This window comes from Enhydra lutris, unplaced genomic scaffold (genome assembly GCF_002288905.1).
Source record: "Enhydra lutris kenyoni isolate GAN:26980312 unplaced genomic scaffold, ASM228890v2 scaffoldscaffold37, whole genome shotgun sequence".
Taxonomy (NCBI): Eukaryota; Metazoa; Chordata; class Mammalia; order Carnivora; family Mustelidae; genus Enhydra; species Enhydra lutris.
Window position 1 is genome coordinate 8,737,977 of NW_019154121.1, and position 22,043 is coordinate 8,760,019.

General features: G+C 40.8%; 1 protein-coding gene and 1 pseudogene across 1 annotated transcript in view; one reads left to right on the forward strand and one right to left on the reverse strand.

The window, feature by feature from the left end:
- Positions 1-3,480, forward strand: part of LOC111154502 — a 131,811-nt pseudogene extending 128,331 nt beyond the window's left edge.
- Positions 1-21,519, reverse strand: part of LOC111154480 (FAT atypical cadherin 3) — a 507,157-nt gene extending 485,638 nt beyond the window's left edge. The window contains exon 1 of the mRNA XM_022514093.1: positions 18,228-21,519. Coding sequence (XP_022369801.1) covers positions 18,228-21,519 — 3,292 coding nt within the window. The remainder of the gene's footprint in view (positions 1-18,227) is intronic.
- Between the last annotated feature and the right edge of the window lie 524 nt (positions 21,520-22,043).

Sequence of the window (22,043 nt, forward strand, 5' to 3'; positions counted from 1 at the left end):
TTTACTTACAGAAATAAATCCTGACTTCAAGGAGCCTACAATCAAGCAGAAGGAGTAAGACAAATATGCAGATAACACTGAACAAAGGTAAAGTATCACCAGGGTGTACATGGCAAGACCTATACACCCACATCCGGGGCATGCGAAGCAATTATAACAAACCAGGGAGTTGGAAACAGTTAGATACTTTGGTAGCATGAAAGTCAGCTAGAAAAGGTCTATCATCTGCTCTCTGAGCATCTGAATAGAATCTTAATACAGACAGAATGCAGAATGCATAGCCTAAATGTGATTTCAAATAACTGGACCACAGTTTTTATTTCCCAGCTGTACATGGAGCACAGCTGAATTTTTAAAAACCATCCTGTATAACAAGTAAGTTTGACTGCCAGCAATAACTTGTTCCTGGACGAATATTCCTGAAAGAAAAATATATTCAGACTTTGAAGACACATTGCTCAAATTGCTACTTGGAAAAATTACACACTCATAAACCCAAGAAGAAGCAGTCTGATATGTTGGAAAGATGAGGTATTTGGGCAAGTCCTTAAACCCCTCTGTGCCTCTTTTCTCATTTACAAAATAAGGGAGAGGGCAGATCACTCAGAGGGTGCCTATAACCATAAAATAAGATGACACATGAGAAGATCCTTTTAAAACTCTAAACCGTTACACCATCATATGTTCTCTCTAAGTTGCTGGTGCACGGTCATAAACATCTGTTCCTGCATGTGAGCTCTTGCTGGGCTTCATCCATTTCCTCACATTCATAGGGTAGAGAATGCACAGGTTTGAAATTTTGTAACCTCAATATTCTGAAGCCTTTAGAGCGGCTTCCATTTGAAAGTCATCTTTTTAATGTCCACTGAAGGGAATTTACACTGTATTTATGGCCTGGACATAATCATTACCTTCCAATAAAAATGACTCATTAAATAAAAAGCAATTTTCACCCATGAGCTCTTAGGATATATTTGCTTACTTATGGAAATCCAATAGCCTCTTGCTCAATAATTTCTGCATTTCTCAGGACAATTATTTGGGGTTCATATGTCTGTTCAGGAGTTGCCAACTCAGAGCAACTGAGAAACACTAAAAGACAGAAAACAATAACAACAAACACCCAAGTGGACAAAAACACACCTGCCTATCCAAAATGAGCGATTCTAGGATCCATCTGAGAGAGAGAAAACTGCTGATCTTTATTCACCTTCTGGTGAGAAGCCAAACACAGCAAGGCTGGTGTTTTCAACCTCTTTATTAAGAAACCCATGTGCCAACTAGGAAACACTTCCCTTCAACAGAGAGAAATCTTCAGGTCATCTGCTCAAACCTGGTTACCAAGCTCTGCGTGTTCCATTAGCATCTGAGGCCCCCAGAATGATTTGCTGTTTGCCCAAGAGCCAACCCCACATCTGTGTTCCCTACATGGGTTTCTTCCCCAATGTAGATCTGTCTGCCTGAAAACAGAACTGACTGGAACAGTATCAGACAAGGTAAACAATTTAAGTTTCTGAAACAACTGGAAACATGACCTCACAGCTGGAGAAACTTCAGTGTTTTGAAAAGAACAAATGAATGCAGAAGCCTCTCTTTCCTGCCTAAGTGGTCTGGCCTGTCATTCCCAGCAGAGAATTTCCAATATCCTAGAGTTCACACTTGGGGACGAGAGTACCAGGGGGTATCACTTGGCTCAGCCTGCCTTCCAGGAGCCCCAGGGAGGTGGTTTGTAATTTGCTCATGTTTTTAACAGCTCCCTAATATTTTATAATGGCAGTGCTACTGTTTCTCATTTCAGTGTCTAATGTTTTAATGTAGGGTTTATTTATCTTACCCAAAACAACATAGTAATTGCAGAGTAGAAAAACCACTTTGGGAAAAGGAGTGTTGTTTGCATATGCTAATGACTTAATTTAAAGAGTTCTGTGACTAAAAACAGAGGATGTGGGATTTAAAAAAGTGCTCTTTCATCTTTGCTTCAAATGTGAGGTATGATGTTTTTAGGTCAGTGAACAACAGAATTTAAAATAGTTGTAAAACACCGTAAAGGAGAGTCATCTAAAAACCTCCCATGTATAAAATGTGCACATAGTCAACTCTGACATCAGCCATTCTAGTAAAAAGCGATGTTTCTTACAGCCAATCCAGTAATCATACCTTTTGGTAATAAATATGGTTAATGATGACAACCAAAAACATCAAAAAAAAAAAAAAAACGGCCAAACCCCAAAACTTCTGAAACATCTTCTGAATCAATACAGCTCTGAGCAGAGCAGAACGAACTCGCGCTTCCAAGTCCTGAGTTCAAGGCTCCCTGCACCAGCTGTGGGCCGTGGAAAAGTCAGTTAACTCAGTAAGTCGCACCTTTTTCCATTGTTAACTCAGGACATTGGGCTAACTGTGCCCAAAAGAATCAACAAATATTTCTACATTATTTTTTTAAAGATCTATATATTTATTTGAGAGAGCATGAGCAGGAGGGGCAGAGAGACAGGGAGAGGGAATCTCAAGAAGACTCTGTACTGAGCAAGTATGGAGTCCCAAACATTGGGCTGACCTCATGACCCCGAGATCACGACCTGAGCCAAAATCAAGACTCAGACGCATAACTGACTGGGCCACCCAGGTGCCCCAAAGAGTTCATAAAAATACAGTTCAAGTCCCCAACCAGCCACTCAGGAGTGCGTGTGCACATGCATCCAGGTGCGGAAGGGGTAGGGAGTAGGGAAGGATCCTTGTCAAGGTGAAGGCTAAGGGAAGCCATGCTCTCCAATTCTCCCAGCCCTACAGTGAAGACACACCACAGCAAATCATCAGGGATCCATTTGGTATCTCAGAGAGATGAAAATGTGTGTGATTTCCTAGATGGAGGATAGTTAATCGGAGGATCTGATGACGAACTGATTTATAGACATACAGCATTACGTCTTCTATGCGGATTCTTCAGAAAGTAAACTTCGCATTTTAGATCTACTTCAGTCATGCAAGAAGCCCAAGAATCATGGATCTCTTAACCATGTATAACCAGATCTGACCTCCAAACCCACCCCTCCCTGTCTCTTGAAAATCTTTCCTAAAGTCCCTGGAACTCAAGGTGTTTTTGGAAACATTACAAAAGGTTTTTGAAAATACCTAGGAAATAAATTGAGTTTTCCACATAGACAAGGTTCACAGTATTCTTGCAGAAATGCTGATGGGGTGAATGGTACTGGAGACCAACATGAATGAGATTATTACACAAATTGATGCATGCGCGCGCGCACACACACACACACACACACACACACACTGGAGAAGTCTAAGCAAATAGTTTACTCTGGCTTATTTTCTATCAGTCAAGATTTTTCTCAGGCCGGCTTAGTGGGAGCTCCAGCCTATGCTGTATCAGCTATAAAGAATATGAATCTTCCTAGGATCCCAAGAAATAGGAACACCAGTGACATCAGTATAATAGTGTCAAACCTAGCCTCTTTTAAATAAAAAAAAAATTGAAAAGACCACTCCCAGGTAAAAATCCAGGGGGAAAGTCATCCAAATATACCATGAAGTTGTTTACTCAAAATGGAGATGGAGAGTACTAACTTTTGCTCTTGGATTTAAGTCAACATACTGTATAGAAGGTGTATGAAATCAGGGTGAAAGTTCAATGTTGCTTTTCTTGCTCAGGGATTTTGAAGAAATCGAGTCGTTCCAAGTATGATATTTCTCTTTCTTTTCTAAATTGCATTCCTATGCCCACCTAGGGCATGCCTCTATGTATTGGCTACTACAGTATTTCAAAAAGGATTTGAGACATTTCTTCAAATTATATACAATCCAATATACCAGTGTTTAGTATAGATCATGAGTGCAGCATGGCATAATTCCTTGCTATTTGTCACAACTGTTAAAGAATCAAATATGTGTTTCATGCAAACATGACTTTTTTCTCTTTGTTTAAATAAACTTCAGGGTAACTAGACTTCTAAAAGAGAATCCAGTTCAACTGTAATTCCTTGACAATCAGTAATTTGCATATAGGATGTGTATGTATTTCCACTTTTCCTACCAACATGCCTTATCCTCCCCATTAGAATGGAAGTCCTCTGAGCAAGGGGCCAACCTCCATACTCAGCAGCTAGGACATCACACCTGACACAGAAGATGCTCAGTCCAATAGGTTTAAAGACAATACAATTGACGATAATAAAAGTACAACTGCTGCAAAACAGTACTCAGAAAAATGGGGGTCCAGAAGGAAGATGGGAAACAAATATAGTAAGAGAGGGGGCAGCAAAAAGTTGTTAAAGGAAATTTGAGATGGGGTACATTTACATTAAGACTTTTTTTTAAAAGATTTTATTTATTTATTTGACAGAGAGACAGCGAATGAGGGAACACAAGCAGGGGGAGTGGGAGAGGGAGAAGCACGCTTCCCGCTGAGCAGGGAGCCTGATGTGGGGCTCGATCCCAGGATCCTGGGATCAGGACTTGAGCAGAAGGCAGACGCTAAACGACTGAGTCAGTCAGGTGCCCCCCCACATTAAGACTTTTGATTAACTGGAAAATACTTTTAAATGGGAGACTTCTGTGTTTAACTAATCTGCATTTATAATAATTGTGCCTTTTGTATTATATTCTGCCTTAGTTCAGAGTGGTTTTGTTAATCACAGAGTACTGGCTTCGTTTGTCTGTGGCAATCAACCAGGTTTGCTCCTCGTTTATATCCTCCATGTTAAAATCACCAGTTATAAATCTAAAATTCCTGCAGGACATTACTTAGAGGTCATCTTCTTAGTGAGGCATTCTTTAGAATCCACTGCCATGGGTGACACTTCCTTTCTCCTTTACTTGCATTGTTTTTCTGCTTACCACTTAAACCCATCTAACATATTATACAATACACCTATCTTGACTATGACCTACTTCTCCACTAGAATATTACAAAGAAAAGGACTCTTGTCCATTTGGCTCACTGGTCTGACTCGGTGCCTAGAACAATGTCTGGCACATAGTTGGTGCTCCACATATATAATATATATGATATAACATGACATGACATTTTATATAATATCAAATATATAACATAAGTTATATAAAACATATTATTATGTATATTAAATAATAATATAGAATGACATATAACTATACTATTATATACTATTGTATAGTTATATATTTTATTTTATATTATGTATTTTATTATTTATTTATGCATTTTATATTGTAAATTGTATTATATATTGTACATTTGTTACATTGAATACATTTACTTAGCCTTATATGTTCATTATGTTACATAATGTATTATACAATGTATATTAAAATAAGTGATCGTATACTGCAGATATTCCACTAAAGCTCCTAGCAACAAAGACACATGAGAAAATGGGATGCCCAGAGCAGGTGGGGGTGGCATTTTTCTGGGAAGGCCCAAACATGCAGCCCTCAGCAACATCATACAGTCAGGAAAAGAGCAAGGGCTGTGGAGTAAGGCAACGTGAGCTGAAGCCTTGGCTCTGTTACTTACTAGCTCTGTGCAATTGGACAAGTCATTTAACCTTCAGTTCCCACACCCATAAATCTGGGATAATAACAGTACCTGCCTAGTAAGTTCAATGCGAGGACGGAGTGAGCTCAAGTATGGGAAACAGCCCGCAGAGCAAATAACAGAAGGCGATCTGTCCTTAAGTGTGGGATGGTAGTGGGGACGGTGCTGGTGAGGAGGAATGGGAAGGTGAGTATTACTCCGTGACAAGGAGCGAAGATGGGAAAGTCAGTTCTGCAGACAAAACTCTCAGAAAACCCCCACCTCTAGCTCCTCTTCAACCTCCCTCTGCATTTCCAGCCCATGAATTCATGCACACGCATTTGGGAAAACAGCACTCAGATGTCCGAGGCTCACAAGAAAGGCGAGGTACTAAAAAGACGTTTTGCCGGCATCAATTGAGGACTACAAAGTGCGGGCACTTTCCCCTTGTACTTCTAAGCGGTGCAAGGGCCAGAGAAACAGGAATCCTAATGCCTTGACAAATCAGAGCCTTTGGGAAATGTGTCATTTTATGTAGCTGAGTTTTCTAAGGAGTCGAGCGTCTGCCCAGGGAGGCATCACAGTTTGAGGGGTGGAGTTTTGCTTTGTTTAGCTTTTGTGGTTTTGATGAAAAAATCTTTCCCCAATACATTGAACTTCTCTACCCAGATCCAGTGTGTGTGGTGCCAAGACGCTCTCAGCCCAGCCCCCTCCACAACCCTCAGGCCTCAATTTGTTCCCTAGCTTCGGACAGGAATGCCCGCTGCTACAACAGAAAAACGAGTCCCCTACACACCGCCCATCCCCTCCCCACTGAGCATGGACAGTTAAGAGAGACTGTGTCAACAAAGTCCTGGATCCCTCAGTTGCCCAGGCACACCAAGCACAACCCAGAAGAGGGAGTTAAACACCCCTCCCCAACAGAAGGACGATCGCCCTCCCCTCCAACCCCGAGATGCAGCGCTCCTATGTGGCCTCCCTGGAGACACACAGGGAGACTGAGAAACATGCTGGGTTTTGTTGTGAAGCTGTAACCAGTTTAATAATGTACCAATTTATATTTGGTCTCCCTTCCTTCAGGCTGGCTTCCTCCCCACTGCTCCCCCCAAACCCCGCGTTCCCCTGGGATCACACCCTTAATAAAACATTAGCCTGCAGTGTAACTTTTGCCCCAAGGTCTGTTTTCTAGGGAACCTGGCTCTCTACATTGATTGGGACTCTCCTATAATGATCAGCTATTACACCGCGTGGTAATGAAGCGATGGGCTCCCTCTGGGTTCCAGCCCTTAAGGAGACACTTAGGGCTGTTTATCCAGAGAATGTCTGAAGTGTAGTGATTAAGAACTCAGACTCTGGTGCTGGCCTGCCTTCTTTAAATCCCAGCTCTCCCAGGGCTCTGAAACCTTGGACAGTCATTTGAAATCTAGCTTTTGTTTCCTCATCCATAAGATGTGGGTAGTCAGGGTACCCACCTCATGGAATCCTTGTGAGAAGTAAATGACTGAATACTTATTTAGTGCCTGGGATATGACAAACACACGATGTGAGTTAGCTACTTGTTCCTCTTGCTGTCCGATCACATACAAGGTAACAAAGTTACTTCTCACTGTTGTTATAAGCCTTTCTCCAACAATATCTCTGCTATGTGATTTCTAAAATACTGTAGGATAGGTATTGGGAAGTCTAGCTAATTAGAATTATGTGCAAAGTAAATAAGGTCTGGGCAAAAAAAGAAGAGTTCAGGTATGTCAGTACAAATTCTTTTTAAAGTCTATTTACAAGGCCCCCAACAACAATTTTTGCTTCCATCCTAGTTCTTGAAGGTGTCCTACCAAATTATGAAGTTCTCAATTAGCAAGGTATTATTATATACATTTTGCAGTCATGCTGTGTGACCACGGGATACAGAATTTTGACTTAGCGTGAACACCCTTGACAGCCTACACTATCCTACTTCAGAAACACAAAATCTTAGTGACCCATAAACATAGTTCTCACACATTCCAATCCTGATCATTTGCCCTCTGGGCTAAAACTACAGACAGAGAGGACTACACCTGCACTTTTTGCAACTAGAACAATGTTTTATGAAATTGTTTTCCCAAACTGAATCACTGTGTTTTCCTTTCCAAGCTGATTCAGTTTAGCCACGTGGTAAACATTCCTTTAGAAGTGTCCTCAAGGGATGAGAAAGACATAGATAAATTCTACCCAGGTCTGGGGAGAGATGTGTGATCTCCATGAGGACAGGGGTGACCTTTCAGGAGAAGACTTGAACTTTATGCTCCATCCCCATGACTTTGTTCAGGATCTCAGAGCCTCATACTAATTCAAGTCTGATATATGATATCCCACGGATGGAATTCCCTATCAAAGCTGACCTCCAGTCAATGTGTATTTTATTTAAAGACTTTATTTATTTATTTGACAGAGAGATCACAAGTAGGCAGAGCAGCAGGCAGAGAGAGAGGAGGAAGCAGACTCCCTGCTGAGCAGAGAGCCCAATGTGGGGCTTGATCCCAGGATCCTGAGATCATGACCTGAGCTGAAGACAGAGGCTTAACCCACTGAGACACCGAGGCGCCCCAAGTCAATGTGTATTTTTAATATTTACAGGGCTTTATCAGGTTCCAGTCAATGAAATCAGAAACATCCTACCAACGTCAGCAGCCCATGAGCAAGGAAATTACTGGAAGATGCGCTACTGATATATTCATTAGGACAGTCATAAATTAGATTATCTATAATAAATTTTAATAATAATGTGGACACGACGGTTCAGCGAAATCCCTCAAGATTTAGGGGAAATCCCCAAGTCATGCTTTTAGGGTACAGAAAATGAGTCTAAATGAAAGAACTCCAACAGTTATTAGGATAGCCCTCAAAGGCTCTTTATATCTGTTTCCAGATCTTGGTGTATCTTACTGCTGAATTCCCAAATGGGTGTTATAAAGAGAGTGGGCCCAAGGAACAATGCAATTCTCTCACCAGCAAGCTGCTCCAAAAAGGCAGTGAGCCCAAGATGATAAACTTCTTGACCTTGCAGATTTCTTACTCTCCAAGTGCTGCTTTGGCTAGAGAACTTCCAGAACACCTCCTTGAGATACTTGGACTTACCAAGGCCTGGTTCATTCACATGCAGCCTAGATCTTGTATCTTTTGCACTGTCTGTCTGCTAGTTCAATAATAACCAAGAAGGATAATGACCTTAAACCTGGTGCAGGTGTCTCTGGCACCAGTCTTCAAATCAAGGACTAGTTCTTGAGGCCTGGTCTAGCTCAGTCACTAACAACCCCCCCACCCCCCGCCCCAACCTTGAAGACTTATTTCTCTCTGAAAAAATGTTCATTTACTAGCAATGCTAGGCAGATGCCGATCTAACATGAAGCTATCGGACTCCAGGCTTCCAAGCCCCAGAGAGGAACCTAGCGATGTTTACATGTTTATACTTTTTTATACCTTTTTTGTTTGTTTGTTTTGCAAAAGTAATATATTTAACCACAAAAACTTAAAACTCCTTTCTCTTTCCCCTCCAACTTCTCCTCTATTACATTTGCATCATCAGGCATAAGGCAGAATTGAGTCAGGGATACATTTAGTTCACATTCTGTGGCATACATTTACATGGCTCTCCATCAATACCAGTTGAGACAAATTGTTGTTAGATGCATCCCAGTGCAGGAATGGCTTCCAAAGACACTCCTACTACCTACTGGACTGAGAGACCCAACACTGTAGCATGGACATGAAAGACCAGAACTTATGTCATTATATGAGCATATCCTGTGGTGGTCAGAATGATGATGATGGTTACTGCCAGAGGAGGGGGCTGGTGTGGGGGCAAGCTCAAATATACAGAGCCAGACGCTAGCTTGTGGAAAATTCCCCGATCGTTAGATATGTACAGTTGTAACTGAAAGACTTGGTTCTTGCCTCTGGAGTTAAAAGTGAAAGTTCTCTCCTGAAATGTAGTACACAAGTTATAAACACACCACAAGCTTTTTCCTTTGTTGATTAGACTCCCTGAAATGGAAATTACCAGACTCTTTTTGTTTACAGAGCACAGACAAGTAAATGTATTAGCAGCAAAGTTGTCTGTTAGAGCTCACAGGAAAAAGAAACTCAATAGAGATTTTTTTTAAAAATTTGACACCAGTGTAGAATACTTACATAATATAACCAATAACAAGCCACTACCACGGAGTAACATGTCTAAACCCTCACCAATAACAAACAAATTTCAATCAAACAGCACTGGGAGAAAACGAAATAATCTTTCTGTACTTTCTATAGAAACAATTGCAAAGTTGTTATCCCATGAAGAGGCAATCAAACCAAAAATGCAACCAAAAAAATGTAGGTGAAAGAAAGCATTAGAGAGGTAGGTCAGGAATTCAATCAACAGAATATATTATTTTTCTGAGTTTTGTGGTATTTGCGGTTGTTTGTTGACTTTTAAACGTAAGTGTTGCTGTGATTTACTTCCTTGGTTCAAACAAATACAGTAATTTTGTAGTCGTACATTTTTATGCTTTTTCTCAAAGCAGGCACCCCAGATGATACAAGGTATGCACTTCAAGCCTCACAAAACTTGGACCTGTTTCCGGGGTCAGACATTCCTCGACAATTAAGCCTGGCTTATATATCATCATCAACTCACTTTAATGCTCTGGTTATCTCTCATACTGTCTTGTCTCCAATTGGAATTTGTAAAAATCATCCTGCAATGCCAAAGGGTGATGCTGAGGCCACAATAAACATGATGAATGGTGAGCACAAGGCACTCACTTACTTTGTGTCACTTACACATCACACGGTTTGTAATTACATGCTCTTCTGTCTCACTGCTAGCCCTTGACTTAATCATGTGTGCATCCTTTTTAGTGCAAAGTACCCTGCCTACAGGGAATTGTGAACTGCAAATGTGGGAATGAGGGAAGATAGAGATGGTAAGAAAAAAGGAAGAAGGGAAATGGAGGGAGAAGAGGCAAGTCTTTTTAGGAAGCAAGTGGAGAAAAAACTATGAAAACTGTTTAAGTTCTATTTTATAGATCTTGGGGGTAAACCACATGATGTTTTCACCATAATATCTTTGTGTGTGTGTGTGTGTGTGTGTGACTTCAATTTTCAGCTTAATTCCTTCAACTTTTATTCACTTTTTGACTCAAGACATTTCATATTCAATATGTTGTTTTAGTTCAGTATTATTCTCACCAACATACTGTTTTGTAAAAGTAACTAAAATATTAACTATATTATGCAAATGAAAATGTGAATTTAATTACAAAGAGTGGCCCTAGAGGAGCCACTAAATCCTCCAACATCCAAAGAGAAAATTGGAGACTCCTATTATATTCAATAGTTCGTATACTGGTGCCCAGAATTTAATATAAATTGAATTGAATTCTACACACAATTCTTTGTAGATTCTGTCTGTCGATAAGACATGCTTTCATAAGAACCAGCAAGCTAAAAATAGACTAGAGCCCATTTTCATTTTCATTTCATTTTCTTTTCAGTGAAACATTGTGAATGTAGTGGCATCACATAAATATTTATCGAACCCTATAATTCTTCAAATATAATGATAAATGACAGTATCCTTCAATGTCCACACAGAACACCTACAAAAAAACATTTTTTAGAAGACTGAAATGAGATGCAATCTATCCAAAGGAGAACTGCTAATAGAAGAAGTAATCATTTGATAGTCTTTGTAACTTCTCCTTACTGGACCTCTGAGGCTTTACTCTCTCTGTTAACTGAAGAAATAAAAACAATTTAGTATCATACAGCACTGGGGACTCTGACAAGAAGGGCCAGGTAAGTCACTAAAAACTTCCCTTATTGATATAAAAGGAAGATGGATTTCAGAGAAAAGAACTACACAAGCTTTCAGGTTGTTGGCTTGTCACACTATTTGTACTTCCTCTTCATGGTTGTCATTATTTTTACCATTTACTAGTTGCACAGGGATAATAGCAGCTCAAACTTGGTACACAACACAGACATAATTACTGATTTGGACCAACAATCCTCTATTAAAACCTAAACTGCCTTCAGCCAACAGTTAAGAAAAGGTCAAGAAGAAGGCACCTGCTGAAAGGAGTCATAAAAGCATGCTGTTCATTATTTTTCAGAAGCTTCTAATCCTCGCTCCCACCTGGCTTACATGATAACTACTAAATTCATCTGAATGTTGTGCAGTGTTCAGGGCTCCTCTAGGAAACATTATTTTCCTCTTAAATAACTATGATACAAAGTCTGGAGCTAAGGTTAAAAATCCAGAGCCAAGAAAAGTTTCTGCTGTCACTTGATCGTAACTTCTTTCTTCTGGTCCCAAGTGGAAATTTTAAGCGCAAGCTTAGGCCAAAATTCAATGAGTCTCCTTTGACTTAGATGGGTGGTGGTGAAAATATTGCCTTGAAAACAGAATGAGGATGGAGACCGCCTTTTAGTCTGGAATTGTCAGAAATTGTACCAAAGCTGCCAAATAACATCTGTCTTACTCCTCAGCCTGTCAAAGAGGAGTTAAAAGATAAGTTTGGGGAAAAGAAGCTGGAAAGATTAACAACCATCTGTAAGATAAAATAGGATGTCTGGGGGGTGCCTGGGTGGCTCAGTGGGTTAAGCCGCTGCCTTCGGCTCGGGTCATGATCTCAGGGTCCTGGGATCGAGTCCCACATCGGGCTCTTTGCTCAGCAGGAAGCCTGCTTCCTCCTCTCTCTCTCTCTCTGCCTGCCTCTCCGTCTACTTGTGATCTCTCTGTCAAATAAATAAATAAAATCTTTAAAAAAAAAAATAGGATGTCTGGCATCTCTGAATATAAGAAAAAGGAAGCTTGTATATTATTATATTATGTAAGATACGTGCTACTATGGGAATCACTCACTCCGTTAAATACCTGGGCTAGCACTAACAGCTTCTGTAATAACAGAAAACTCCTCATTTTTCCCACAACACAGATTTTCCTGTTCCTAGTTTTCATTTACCAACCCCCCTTGATTCTCTGATGATAGAGACTTCAGATAAAAGAGTATTAGACTGAGCACTCGTGCTAGCAAACAACTCTTCAGTTGAACTAACTTAAATAAAAGCTACTCAGTTATAGGACTTTATTCTTTTCCTTGGCCACTAGCAGAAGTGTGTCCCTCTCCCTGTAGAAGATCAAGGTACAGCATCACAACATTTGAAAACCTGAAATCTCAATACCACACCATCCATCCAAATCCCTCTTCTTCCCACGTCTGGTGGGAGAGGGTCTTCAGGAAAGCAAAAATTATCTTCTCGTTGTACACAACACATGGAAATATAAACTAGATAGGGACACAAAGTCCCCTAGTTTCACTTTCTTTTTTCTTGCAAAATGAAAGCAATAGATAATTATGACCTCTCTACTCTTCTTCCTGGCCTCCAGTGGAATGTGCCAATACACATGGCAGCACTGCAGAAATTGGAGTTAATAGGATTTGCTGAAAAACATCAGCCTTTGAAATATTTTGAAACCTAAAAGTATGTTTTAAAAATACCTACATAAAAAAATATTTTATCAGGCAGCGTCCTGACAGAAAAGAGACGGCACACTCCCAACCGGGTCATTGAGAAGCATGTAATAAACAGACTATTTACAAAGGCATAAGCAGGGTTTAGAGAAAATAATGCAGCATTACAGGGTTGAAAACAGTGGGGAGCTGTTTCCACCCCTAAGAGGGTATAGCCAAGCCACAGTAACCAGTATGGAAAGAATCAAAGGGATACATATCCTGACCTAATTCTCTTCTCTACATTCCCAGAGGCAGGACTGACAGATATCAGGAAACAAAGGAGCCCGCAGGCCAAGGAACTCAGGTATCTGGCCACAAGTAGCAGAAAGAACGGTGGGAAATGGATCTGGAGAGGTCAAAGGGAGAGAGCTAGTACAGATACTGAACACAATCATAAAGTTATATTCATTTGTTATTAGAATATATGTTCACTGAAAATAATAATTCGCTTTACAGTGTTTAGTAAGTGTGAGATGTTTCTTTTGGGAGTCTGTGTGAACCCAAATGTACTTTAGGTCTCCTAAGCTTCTGCCAATTGTACCAAAATATTTAAAAATAAAGAGAGCACCCATGCTTACGTGTGTTAGAGGGATACCGGCTGCAGCTTCAATTTAAAGAAAGATAAATATAAATGTGCACTCTGCCGGGCTGTGCGAGTACACAGTAACTCTTCATTCTTCGCCATTCTTCTAAGAGAAATATTCTGTGCCCACCTCAATGTTGAGCATGGACCCATGGCCCACTTCAGCTAATGGAATGCGGGCTGGGTCTGAGCAGGGGTTTTAAGAGGCACCACAGACTTCCATCAGCCCTCCTGAGCTTCTCACCTCTCCCCTGAGAACGGTAGCATGTCCCAGACAGAGGGTACTCCTTCAGCCCAGATCCTGGAATTGGTAGGCCTGTGAGGCAGGCTACGGTTCAACCTACAGTTGCATCTTTAACTGTTCTCCCAGACTTGGGAGCAAGGAGAAAAACTGTTTCCATAAGCCACTAAGATTTTGTGGTTGTTTGTTATGCCGAAATATTACATGTGCTCAACAAAGTTACTATGGCACGCTTGGGTGGCAAAGGCAGGGAACTCACGTGAGATCTGGAGTCTATTGTGCTCAGTTTCAGTCCCAGCTCTGAGAACTCCCAGAAACTGACCCTGATTGAACAAGCCTCATGAAACCCCACCTTCTGGATTCCTGTAACAATTAGAAACATCACCCACAAAGCACCTAGCACAGTGCCTGGCACCTAACAGATATCTGGTGAAGAAAGAAATGATATAAGTAGCAGTAATGGACAGCCAAAATAGCTTCCCATGCATGTGCTGAACTAGAAGCTGCTTATCCCAATTAAAATATTTTTTAACTTCAAATAAATAAAACAATGAAATCACTGCTCTAGTTTGCAGCTTACGAAGGACTCTAACAAAAAAATCACAGTTTTAAAAAATACAACGTGCTCTTTCTAAACCTTCTAAAACTTCTGAGTAGTCAAGAATATGAATTCCTGTTGTGTCAGACAATAAGAATGCATTCTTTGTGAAGGAAAAATGATTAAATTGCATCTTCCAGACTAGTAATTTAAATTGTGATCAAACCCACTGTAGCTGGGGGCCTCCCACTTAATCCATTTACTGTGAACATTATTAAACATTTATTAAACGCCGGTGCATGGTTAAAAAAAAAAATTCAAAGGTAAGGTTTTGTTCACTGAGCACCCCCCCCCCAAAAAAAGATCAAGAGCATAAAACTACTAAATGGATCAACTACTCCCAGTATATGCAGTTTTACAAAACACAAGCACGGCAATTACCAAACCACAGAAATAGATTTTTGATCCATTGGGAATGCATTCAGAAAGTGATCACCGCTAATGAATAATAGAAGATTTATTTGGATTGTAAAACTGGTCTAGAAAAGAAATTTATCTAAAATACGAGCTCAATTTCCTGCCTTTCAAAAGAAGAAGGAAAAGGGCTTTACAGGAAAGATCTAATCTGGGAGACATTCTCTAAGGAGCCCAAGTAAGATTCAGGCTGGTGTTTCTGAGCCATGTATAGAAGGAATGCTTGGAGGGCTTAAAGGAAGATCCCCTGGGGCTGCTACCCCACACCTAGTGATATGGAATCTTTGGGGGAAGGGCCCAGGAATCTGCATCTGTTAACAAACTCTCCCAGATTCATGTGCACTGCTAAATTTGAGAACAACTAGACAATGAAAGCCATTAAATAGCCTTTGGCAGCTGACTTAAAGGTTCTTGAAAGACCAAAAAACAAAAACAAAAAAAACAAAAAAAACCCCACCCAAACAAGTTTAGTCCATTCTATGCCAAAGGACCAAACTAAGACAACAGAGTCTGGACTTGAGATTCAGTAACAGCTGCGGGGCTAAACAGCCATTCCTTCTGCCAGCAGGTCAAGCCACATTTTTTAGCACTTGGAGGCAAAGAGCTGATGGATGCCTCCACAGTAATGCAAACCCAACAGCACCATGGTAATGCCTTCTCCTGTTGGACACACATTTGCCAAAGCTCTCCTCAACCCCAGCATCTTGCCGGCACAAGTCTTGGCAATCATTCTTCGTCAGTTTCCTGGGCTTGCAAATTAACACATTCAGAAGGTGAGAGGGGAGGAAATTAGATGGTTCAGGATATTATTACACAGAAATTCTAAATTCATAAACAATATCAACATCCAGTCCTATAATATACCTAGAGAAAAACAGTTTTGCTTTCTAAGAGAAGGTAAAAATGATATGTGAAGGGGGTAAAAAAAATGCTACTATAGTTTTAAAATTAAAAATTCTCTGGAGAAGTAAAGCAGAAGGTGTAGTGAATGCAAAAAAAAAGGGCACCCAGTTAAAATGGAGAGACAGGTGGATTCTAGATACATCTATGTCCTCCAGATATTACCTCACCTAACTAACTTAGCTATGCTTTAACCTAAAAGACTTAATGTTTTTGGAATAAGCATCTTAAGTCACAAAGCAATGTCCAAATGTAAGTAGTGTTATTATGATCCATGGCAAAATTTATTTTATACAGTCCAGAATATACTAGAATAAAGTCAGAGCAATGAGGGGTTTTGTTTGCTTGTTTGTTTTGTTTTAACAGAGACAAAGGACAACAAACTCTTGGCATCAAGAATTGTGAGGTAAGCTATACCATCAGATGAAACTATACACACATTTTCTGAAATCACACCCAAGATGAGAACAATCAACATGGAACAAATAAGGGAAAGCTACGCCACTTTCACCAGCATACTCCTGCTCTTCCCGCACCAAGCTACACCAGCATGAAACTTCCAAACAAAACCAACTCAACGTGGCTGAAGCAGTCCTCCACGTAGCAGTGGCTAATGATTCCACCTGACACCTTCCCGTTTGGCCTACCGTACCCACCTCCATCTGAGTCCCAAGGAGAAGCTTCTTTCACTGGAGAGCCACAGACAATGAGACAAGGAGGAAAAAGGAAGGGTGACTAATGGCCAGTGCCATCAGTCAATGAACCCAGGGCTACAAGGACTTTGAAAACGGTTTAACACTTACTGCCTGATAGATTTTGAATCAACACCAAATTCAAGTATATCTGGAAACATGAGGAAGCCCATATGTGTCTTTAGGCACGAGACAGCATACTATACAGCAGTTAACTTAGAGCTGAGCTTGAAATGAGGCTCCAAGTTATCAGTCTTCTCTGCATATCAGTTCACGACTTGATGATTATTATTTCTACCTCATGGGGCAGTTGGGATCATTAAAGAAGACCCTATTATAAAATCCTTCACATAGTGTTGTGCCCACCTTAAGGACTCTATGAGTTCATTAGTGGTAGCAAAGTAATAGCACAGAGTAGACACTCAGTAAACATACTCCCCTTCTCATTCTGTATTTCAATGATGAAAATATATTCCAGTTGAATGAAAAATGATACACAATAAAATACAGTGTGTAGATAAATCAGAATTTAATTTCCTTGACATTTGTCTTTTCCTTCATTATGGCTATGGAGACCAATTTTACCATTTACATTGGCCATAATTAGAGCCCGTGTATATAAAAATTACAGTTTAAATTTGTGATGATACATAGAGTTTTGTAACTTCTATCCAGTAGTTAATACAATTTCTCAAGTCCTTTTTCCACCACTATAATAACACCCCCCACGACCTGTTTTAATTATCATCATTATTACTGGGAACAAAGCACTCTGTGAGTGTTGCAGAAAATGAGTTAATATATATAAGTGTACCTTGAAAACTGTGAACAGCTAATATTACCATTTATTTGAGAACAGAGAAGACAGAGGCCTGTCTTGAGATGATACAACCCATAGAAAACACACAGTGCTAATCAAGGAACACACACACATGCACATGTCCAGGCACATGTCCATTTAAAGAAAAGTAACAACAATAACAAGAACAGAAAAATGTGTGTGTGTGTGTGTGTATCTGTATCTATAATGAAAAGTAAATAAAAAGGTGGGCGACAATGAAAATATTGGGGCAATTATTCCCCATATTTTAAAATGTTTCTATAAAACAATCAATTCTTACAAATAAAGTCTGAAAAACCATTTCTTCTGAGTACAATCCACAACATGCCCCCTCCAGCCTCTCATGAAAACATTTGTAGAAACACACTGCCATATGTTAATTAAGTATTTCCAGTGCAAATCCCTGTCATTCAAAGGCCAGATGTGCCCTGAGAAACATCAAAGGCCAGGCAATGCTGCAAAACCATTTCAGCAAAGCTGTACTAGCAAGGGAAAGATCCGTGTAGAAGACCCATTCCAAAATCCACTTCACACTTATAATTTAAAGCCAATTCAAATATAATTTACTTTATCAGGGCCCTTAATTTCGTGAAGGTCAGAAGTGCAATCAACAGAGGTGAAAATTGCCTATGCTTATCAAAAGATAACCTGGTAATAGTGCTGAACAAGAAAAACAAAAAACAGGAAACAGGACTCCCATTGAAAACCACGGTTAGAACCACTGTATAAAACATGCCCTCTCACAAACCAATGCATTCTGACAGAAAGCTTTCACTTGAGTCATCTCTGTACCAAATGCAAACTCACTTGTCATTCTTTTTCCGTGGGAGAAGATTCCTTTTCTTCTCCAATGTTACAGTTCGTGAGACGGGAAACGACACTTGGGCACAAACTAGTAAACTTACCACTCTCGTCATCTATATTGAACCTTCCGAGACCACTGCCATCCCTGATGGAGTACTGGATCTCTCCATCCCTCCCAGAGTCGTCATCTTGGGCAGCCACCTGCAGCACACTTGTTCCGATGCGTGAGTTTTCTTTTACAGATCCAACGACAGCAAAGTCTGGGAAGTAGGGAGTGTGGAGGTTTTCATTGACATCCACCACCTCCACCTCAACAAAGGAAACAGAAGACAAGGAGACCGGTCGCCCTTTGTCTTTGGCCCGAACCGTGAGGTTATAGAATTGTTGCTTTTCATAGTCCAGCTCTTTGCTCAAGCGAATGGCACCACTTGCTTTATCTATTTCAAATCTCCCATTATAGTCATTGACCAAAGAATAGCGCACTTGACCCCCTAGCCCAAGATCCGGATCATGGGTCTCCAGCCAAGCAATGACAGTGCCAACGGGGAGATCTTCCAGAACCTTCACACTATAGCTACTGGGAATGAAAGCCGGGGAACAGTCATTGACATCATCCAAAAAAACCTTAAGGGTGACAACGGAAAACAGCTGCTGGCCACTTTCTGCCCTGTCTCGAGCTTCTATTTTTAAAGAGTAGTTTGCTTTAGATTCCCGGTCCAACTGGTCGGCTACATAGACAATTCCAGTTGAGCTGTTGATAGCAAACTGCTGTGTATCTGTCAACACTGAGTAAGTTACTTCCCCATTAGAACCCAAGTCTTTGTCTCTGGCTTCCACTTGAATTATCTCAGTTCCAATACTTGAACTTTCAAGAATGTTAACTGAGTAACTGTCTTGGAGAAAAATTGGGCTGTTGTCATTCGCATCCTCCACATTGATGGTCAGCAACCTCCATGAAGATTTTTGTGGATTGCCTAAGTCATAGATGGTGATATTAAGGAGATAGAGGTCTGTGTGCTCTCGGTCCATTGGCAGAAGGACTTTAAGTTGCCCAGTCTCCATGTTGATATTAAAGCAACTGTCCGTGTTCCCATCAGATATCGTAAATAGCACCTTTCCATTGAAGCCAGAGTCAGCGTCATAGGCTTTAATCTTCAGGATGTCGGCACCAACAGGCAGATTCTCCTTCACAGCCACATCAGAAGGAAATGACTTGTCAAAATGTGGTCCTTGCCTATTAACTGAATAAAAGTCAAGAAATCCGTCTTCCAGGTTCAGTTTCCCGTTTGCTTTTGCCTTAATGAGCAGTTTCTCTGCCAGCTTTTGAGCCACATGAGTTTCTCTGCAACTAAAGCTCTTTGAAGACACCTTCCCATGTAGGACTGAAATGTTAATAGACATGGGGTCCGCAAAATTCTCTCCATCGGTTGCTGTAATCCTGAGGGCAAAATTACCATTTTTGATGCCAGAATTCATCAGTGACTTTTTAAGCTGTAAAACCCCGGAGTCCGGGTTTAAATAAAAGAAACCAAGTTCATTTCCAGAGATGATTTTGTACTTTACAAGTTCAAGTTCATCAATATCAATTGCAGAGACAGCTGTGATGTGACCCCCGACTGGAAAGTCATAGGAAATAACTCCCTGGCAAGCCACTTTCTCAAAGAGAGGGCTGTTGTCATTGACATTTCCTATTCGAATAGTCACATTTACTTCACTTTCATGGCGGTATGGCGAACCCCAGTCGGAGGCTCTTACGATGAACCTGTAAGTCTCTGGGGAGGATTCAAAATCCAATTCTTCAGTTGTGCTAATAACACCTGTAAACTGGTTAATGGCAAATGGTAACAAATTCAGACTGGCAATACTATATGTGATGTACCCATTTTCTCCTTTATCCTTATCAGAAGCTGAAACCATCAGAACGCTTGTGCCCACTGGGACGCTTTCATTCACAAAAGCATCGTACAGCGCTTGCTGAAATTCTGGGGTGTGGTCATTCGCATCTTCTATGCCAACAGTGACTTGTGCTTTTAAATCTCCTTCCTTGTTTGTCACTCCCAGCTTATAAACCTCCTTCTTAACAGTATTCAGTGGCTGTGCTGTGACAATCAGACCAGACCGAGGATTAATTTTGAAGTACTGTGCATCCTCACCAGGAGATAATTTGTATTCCACATCGAGAGGTTCGGGACTTAATTTTACTATAGCAACCACGACACCAGGAGGGGAGAATTCACTAATGCTCACATCATACGTTTCTTTTTCAAATCTAACTGGGACAGTGTCTCTTTGGGGATTGGCAATGTGGACGATCTTCGCTGCTGAAAATTTCTGGGGGGACCCCTTATCTTTTGCTTGAAGAGTGAGGTTGTAGCCATAAGGAAAACTCCCCCAGTCGACCTTCTTTCTCTCCTTAATCTTGTATTCATTCATCCACCTGCCTTCCTTAGCCAGGAAGAACTGATCTAAAGGATCCCCAGCCACAATGGAAACAGACTCAATTTCTCCATTGGCCCCCTCATCTAGGTCATCGACTGTCACCACCGCGTATGTCGGCTCTTTGTCCAGCGAGAAAGGAACATGAGTGACCACATGGAGAGTTGGGGCGTGTTCATTTACACGTTCAATGTGAACATAAAGCTTCGCAGTACTGCTCACTCCGTTGTTTCCATAGAGTTTCATCCCCCGGTCCACAGCCAAAATCTCCAGATCGTACCTATTCTTTTCATCATAATTTAACCGCCCGCTTAAAGAGATGACACCACTTGTGGGGTGGACTGAAAAGAGATCAACTTTGTTTTTAAAGTAGTAGTAAAATTCTCCATTGGAGCCTATATCGGCGTCTGTGGCAGTCACCTGGGCAACACTAGTCCTTAAAGGGGTGCTTTCTGCTATTGTAACAGAGTATGTTGTGGGTGAAAACAAGGGTCGCAGGTCATTCATATCTAAAACCTGTATGTTCACTTTGGTCCATGCTTCCAGATCCTCTCCTCTAACAGAACCTTTGACTATCAATAAATAATTGTCCTGAATCTCCCGATTCAATATGGCCGAATTGCCACCTTTAGTTCTTATTCTGAGGAAACAGAAGTCTGCAATGATGACTTCCTCTGCTTTGAAGAAGCCTTCCTCATCTCCAGATACAATTCTGTATTTGACATCCCAGGACAGATCCATTAAGGTGATGCCCATCCTACCCTGGCTGTGGACGTAGGTCCTTGCGGCTGAGTTCTCACACACGGTAGCATTGTACACAGGGTGAGTGAAGTGGAAGCCCAGGGGCCCCATCCCTGGCAGCCCCTGGGACACTGTGGCCAGAAGCTTGAGAAGCAGGAGGATGAGGCAAGAAGGGGGAGGCCTTGTACCCACACAGTATCCCATAGTTATATCCATCGCATCATACCTCCATCCTGGAAGGGGGGGAGAAAGAGAGAGAAAAATAAATTAATCTACGGGAAAGTGGGAGAAAATGTAGGAACTCGCTGCGATGAAATGGTGCTTTTTAAAAACTTTATTATAAAATCTTCTTACCAAACATCAGTGTGAAAAAAAAAAAAAATTAGAGACCTCATCATACTAGATGGCAAGGAGTTCAAAATCACTAAGGTTTAACTTTACATAGTTTGAGCTTTTTAAATCACACTTTTATAGTGCTGCTGGAATTCTTCACTGGTACAAGATTCCTTCCATTCTGAAGGTCAGTTTAGAGATATCCCTAGAAGCCTTAAAAAAATGCATCTACCTTTCACTTAGAATTATCTTCAAGGCAATTATCCAGTGGCAGCAGGAAGCCTGCTTCCTCCTCTCTCTCTCTCTCTGCCTGCCTCTCCGTCTACTTGTGATCTCTCTGTCAAATAAATAAATAAAATCTTTAAAAAAAAAAATAGGATGTCTGGCATCTCTGAATATAAGAAAAA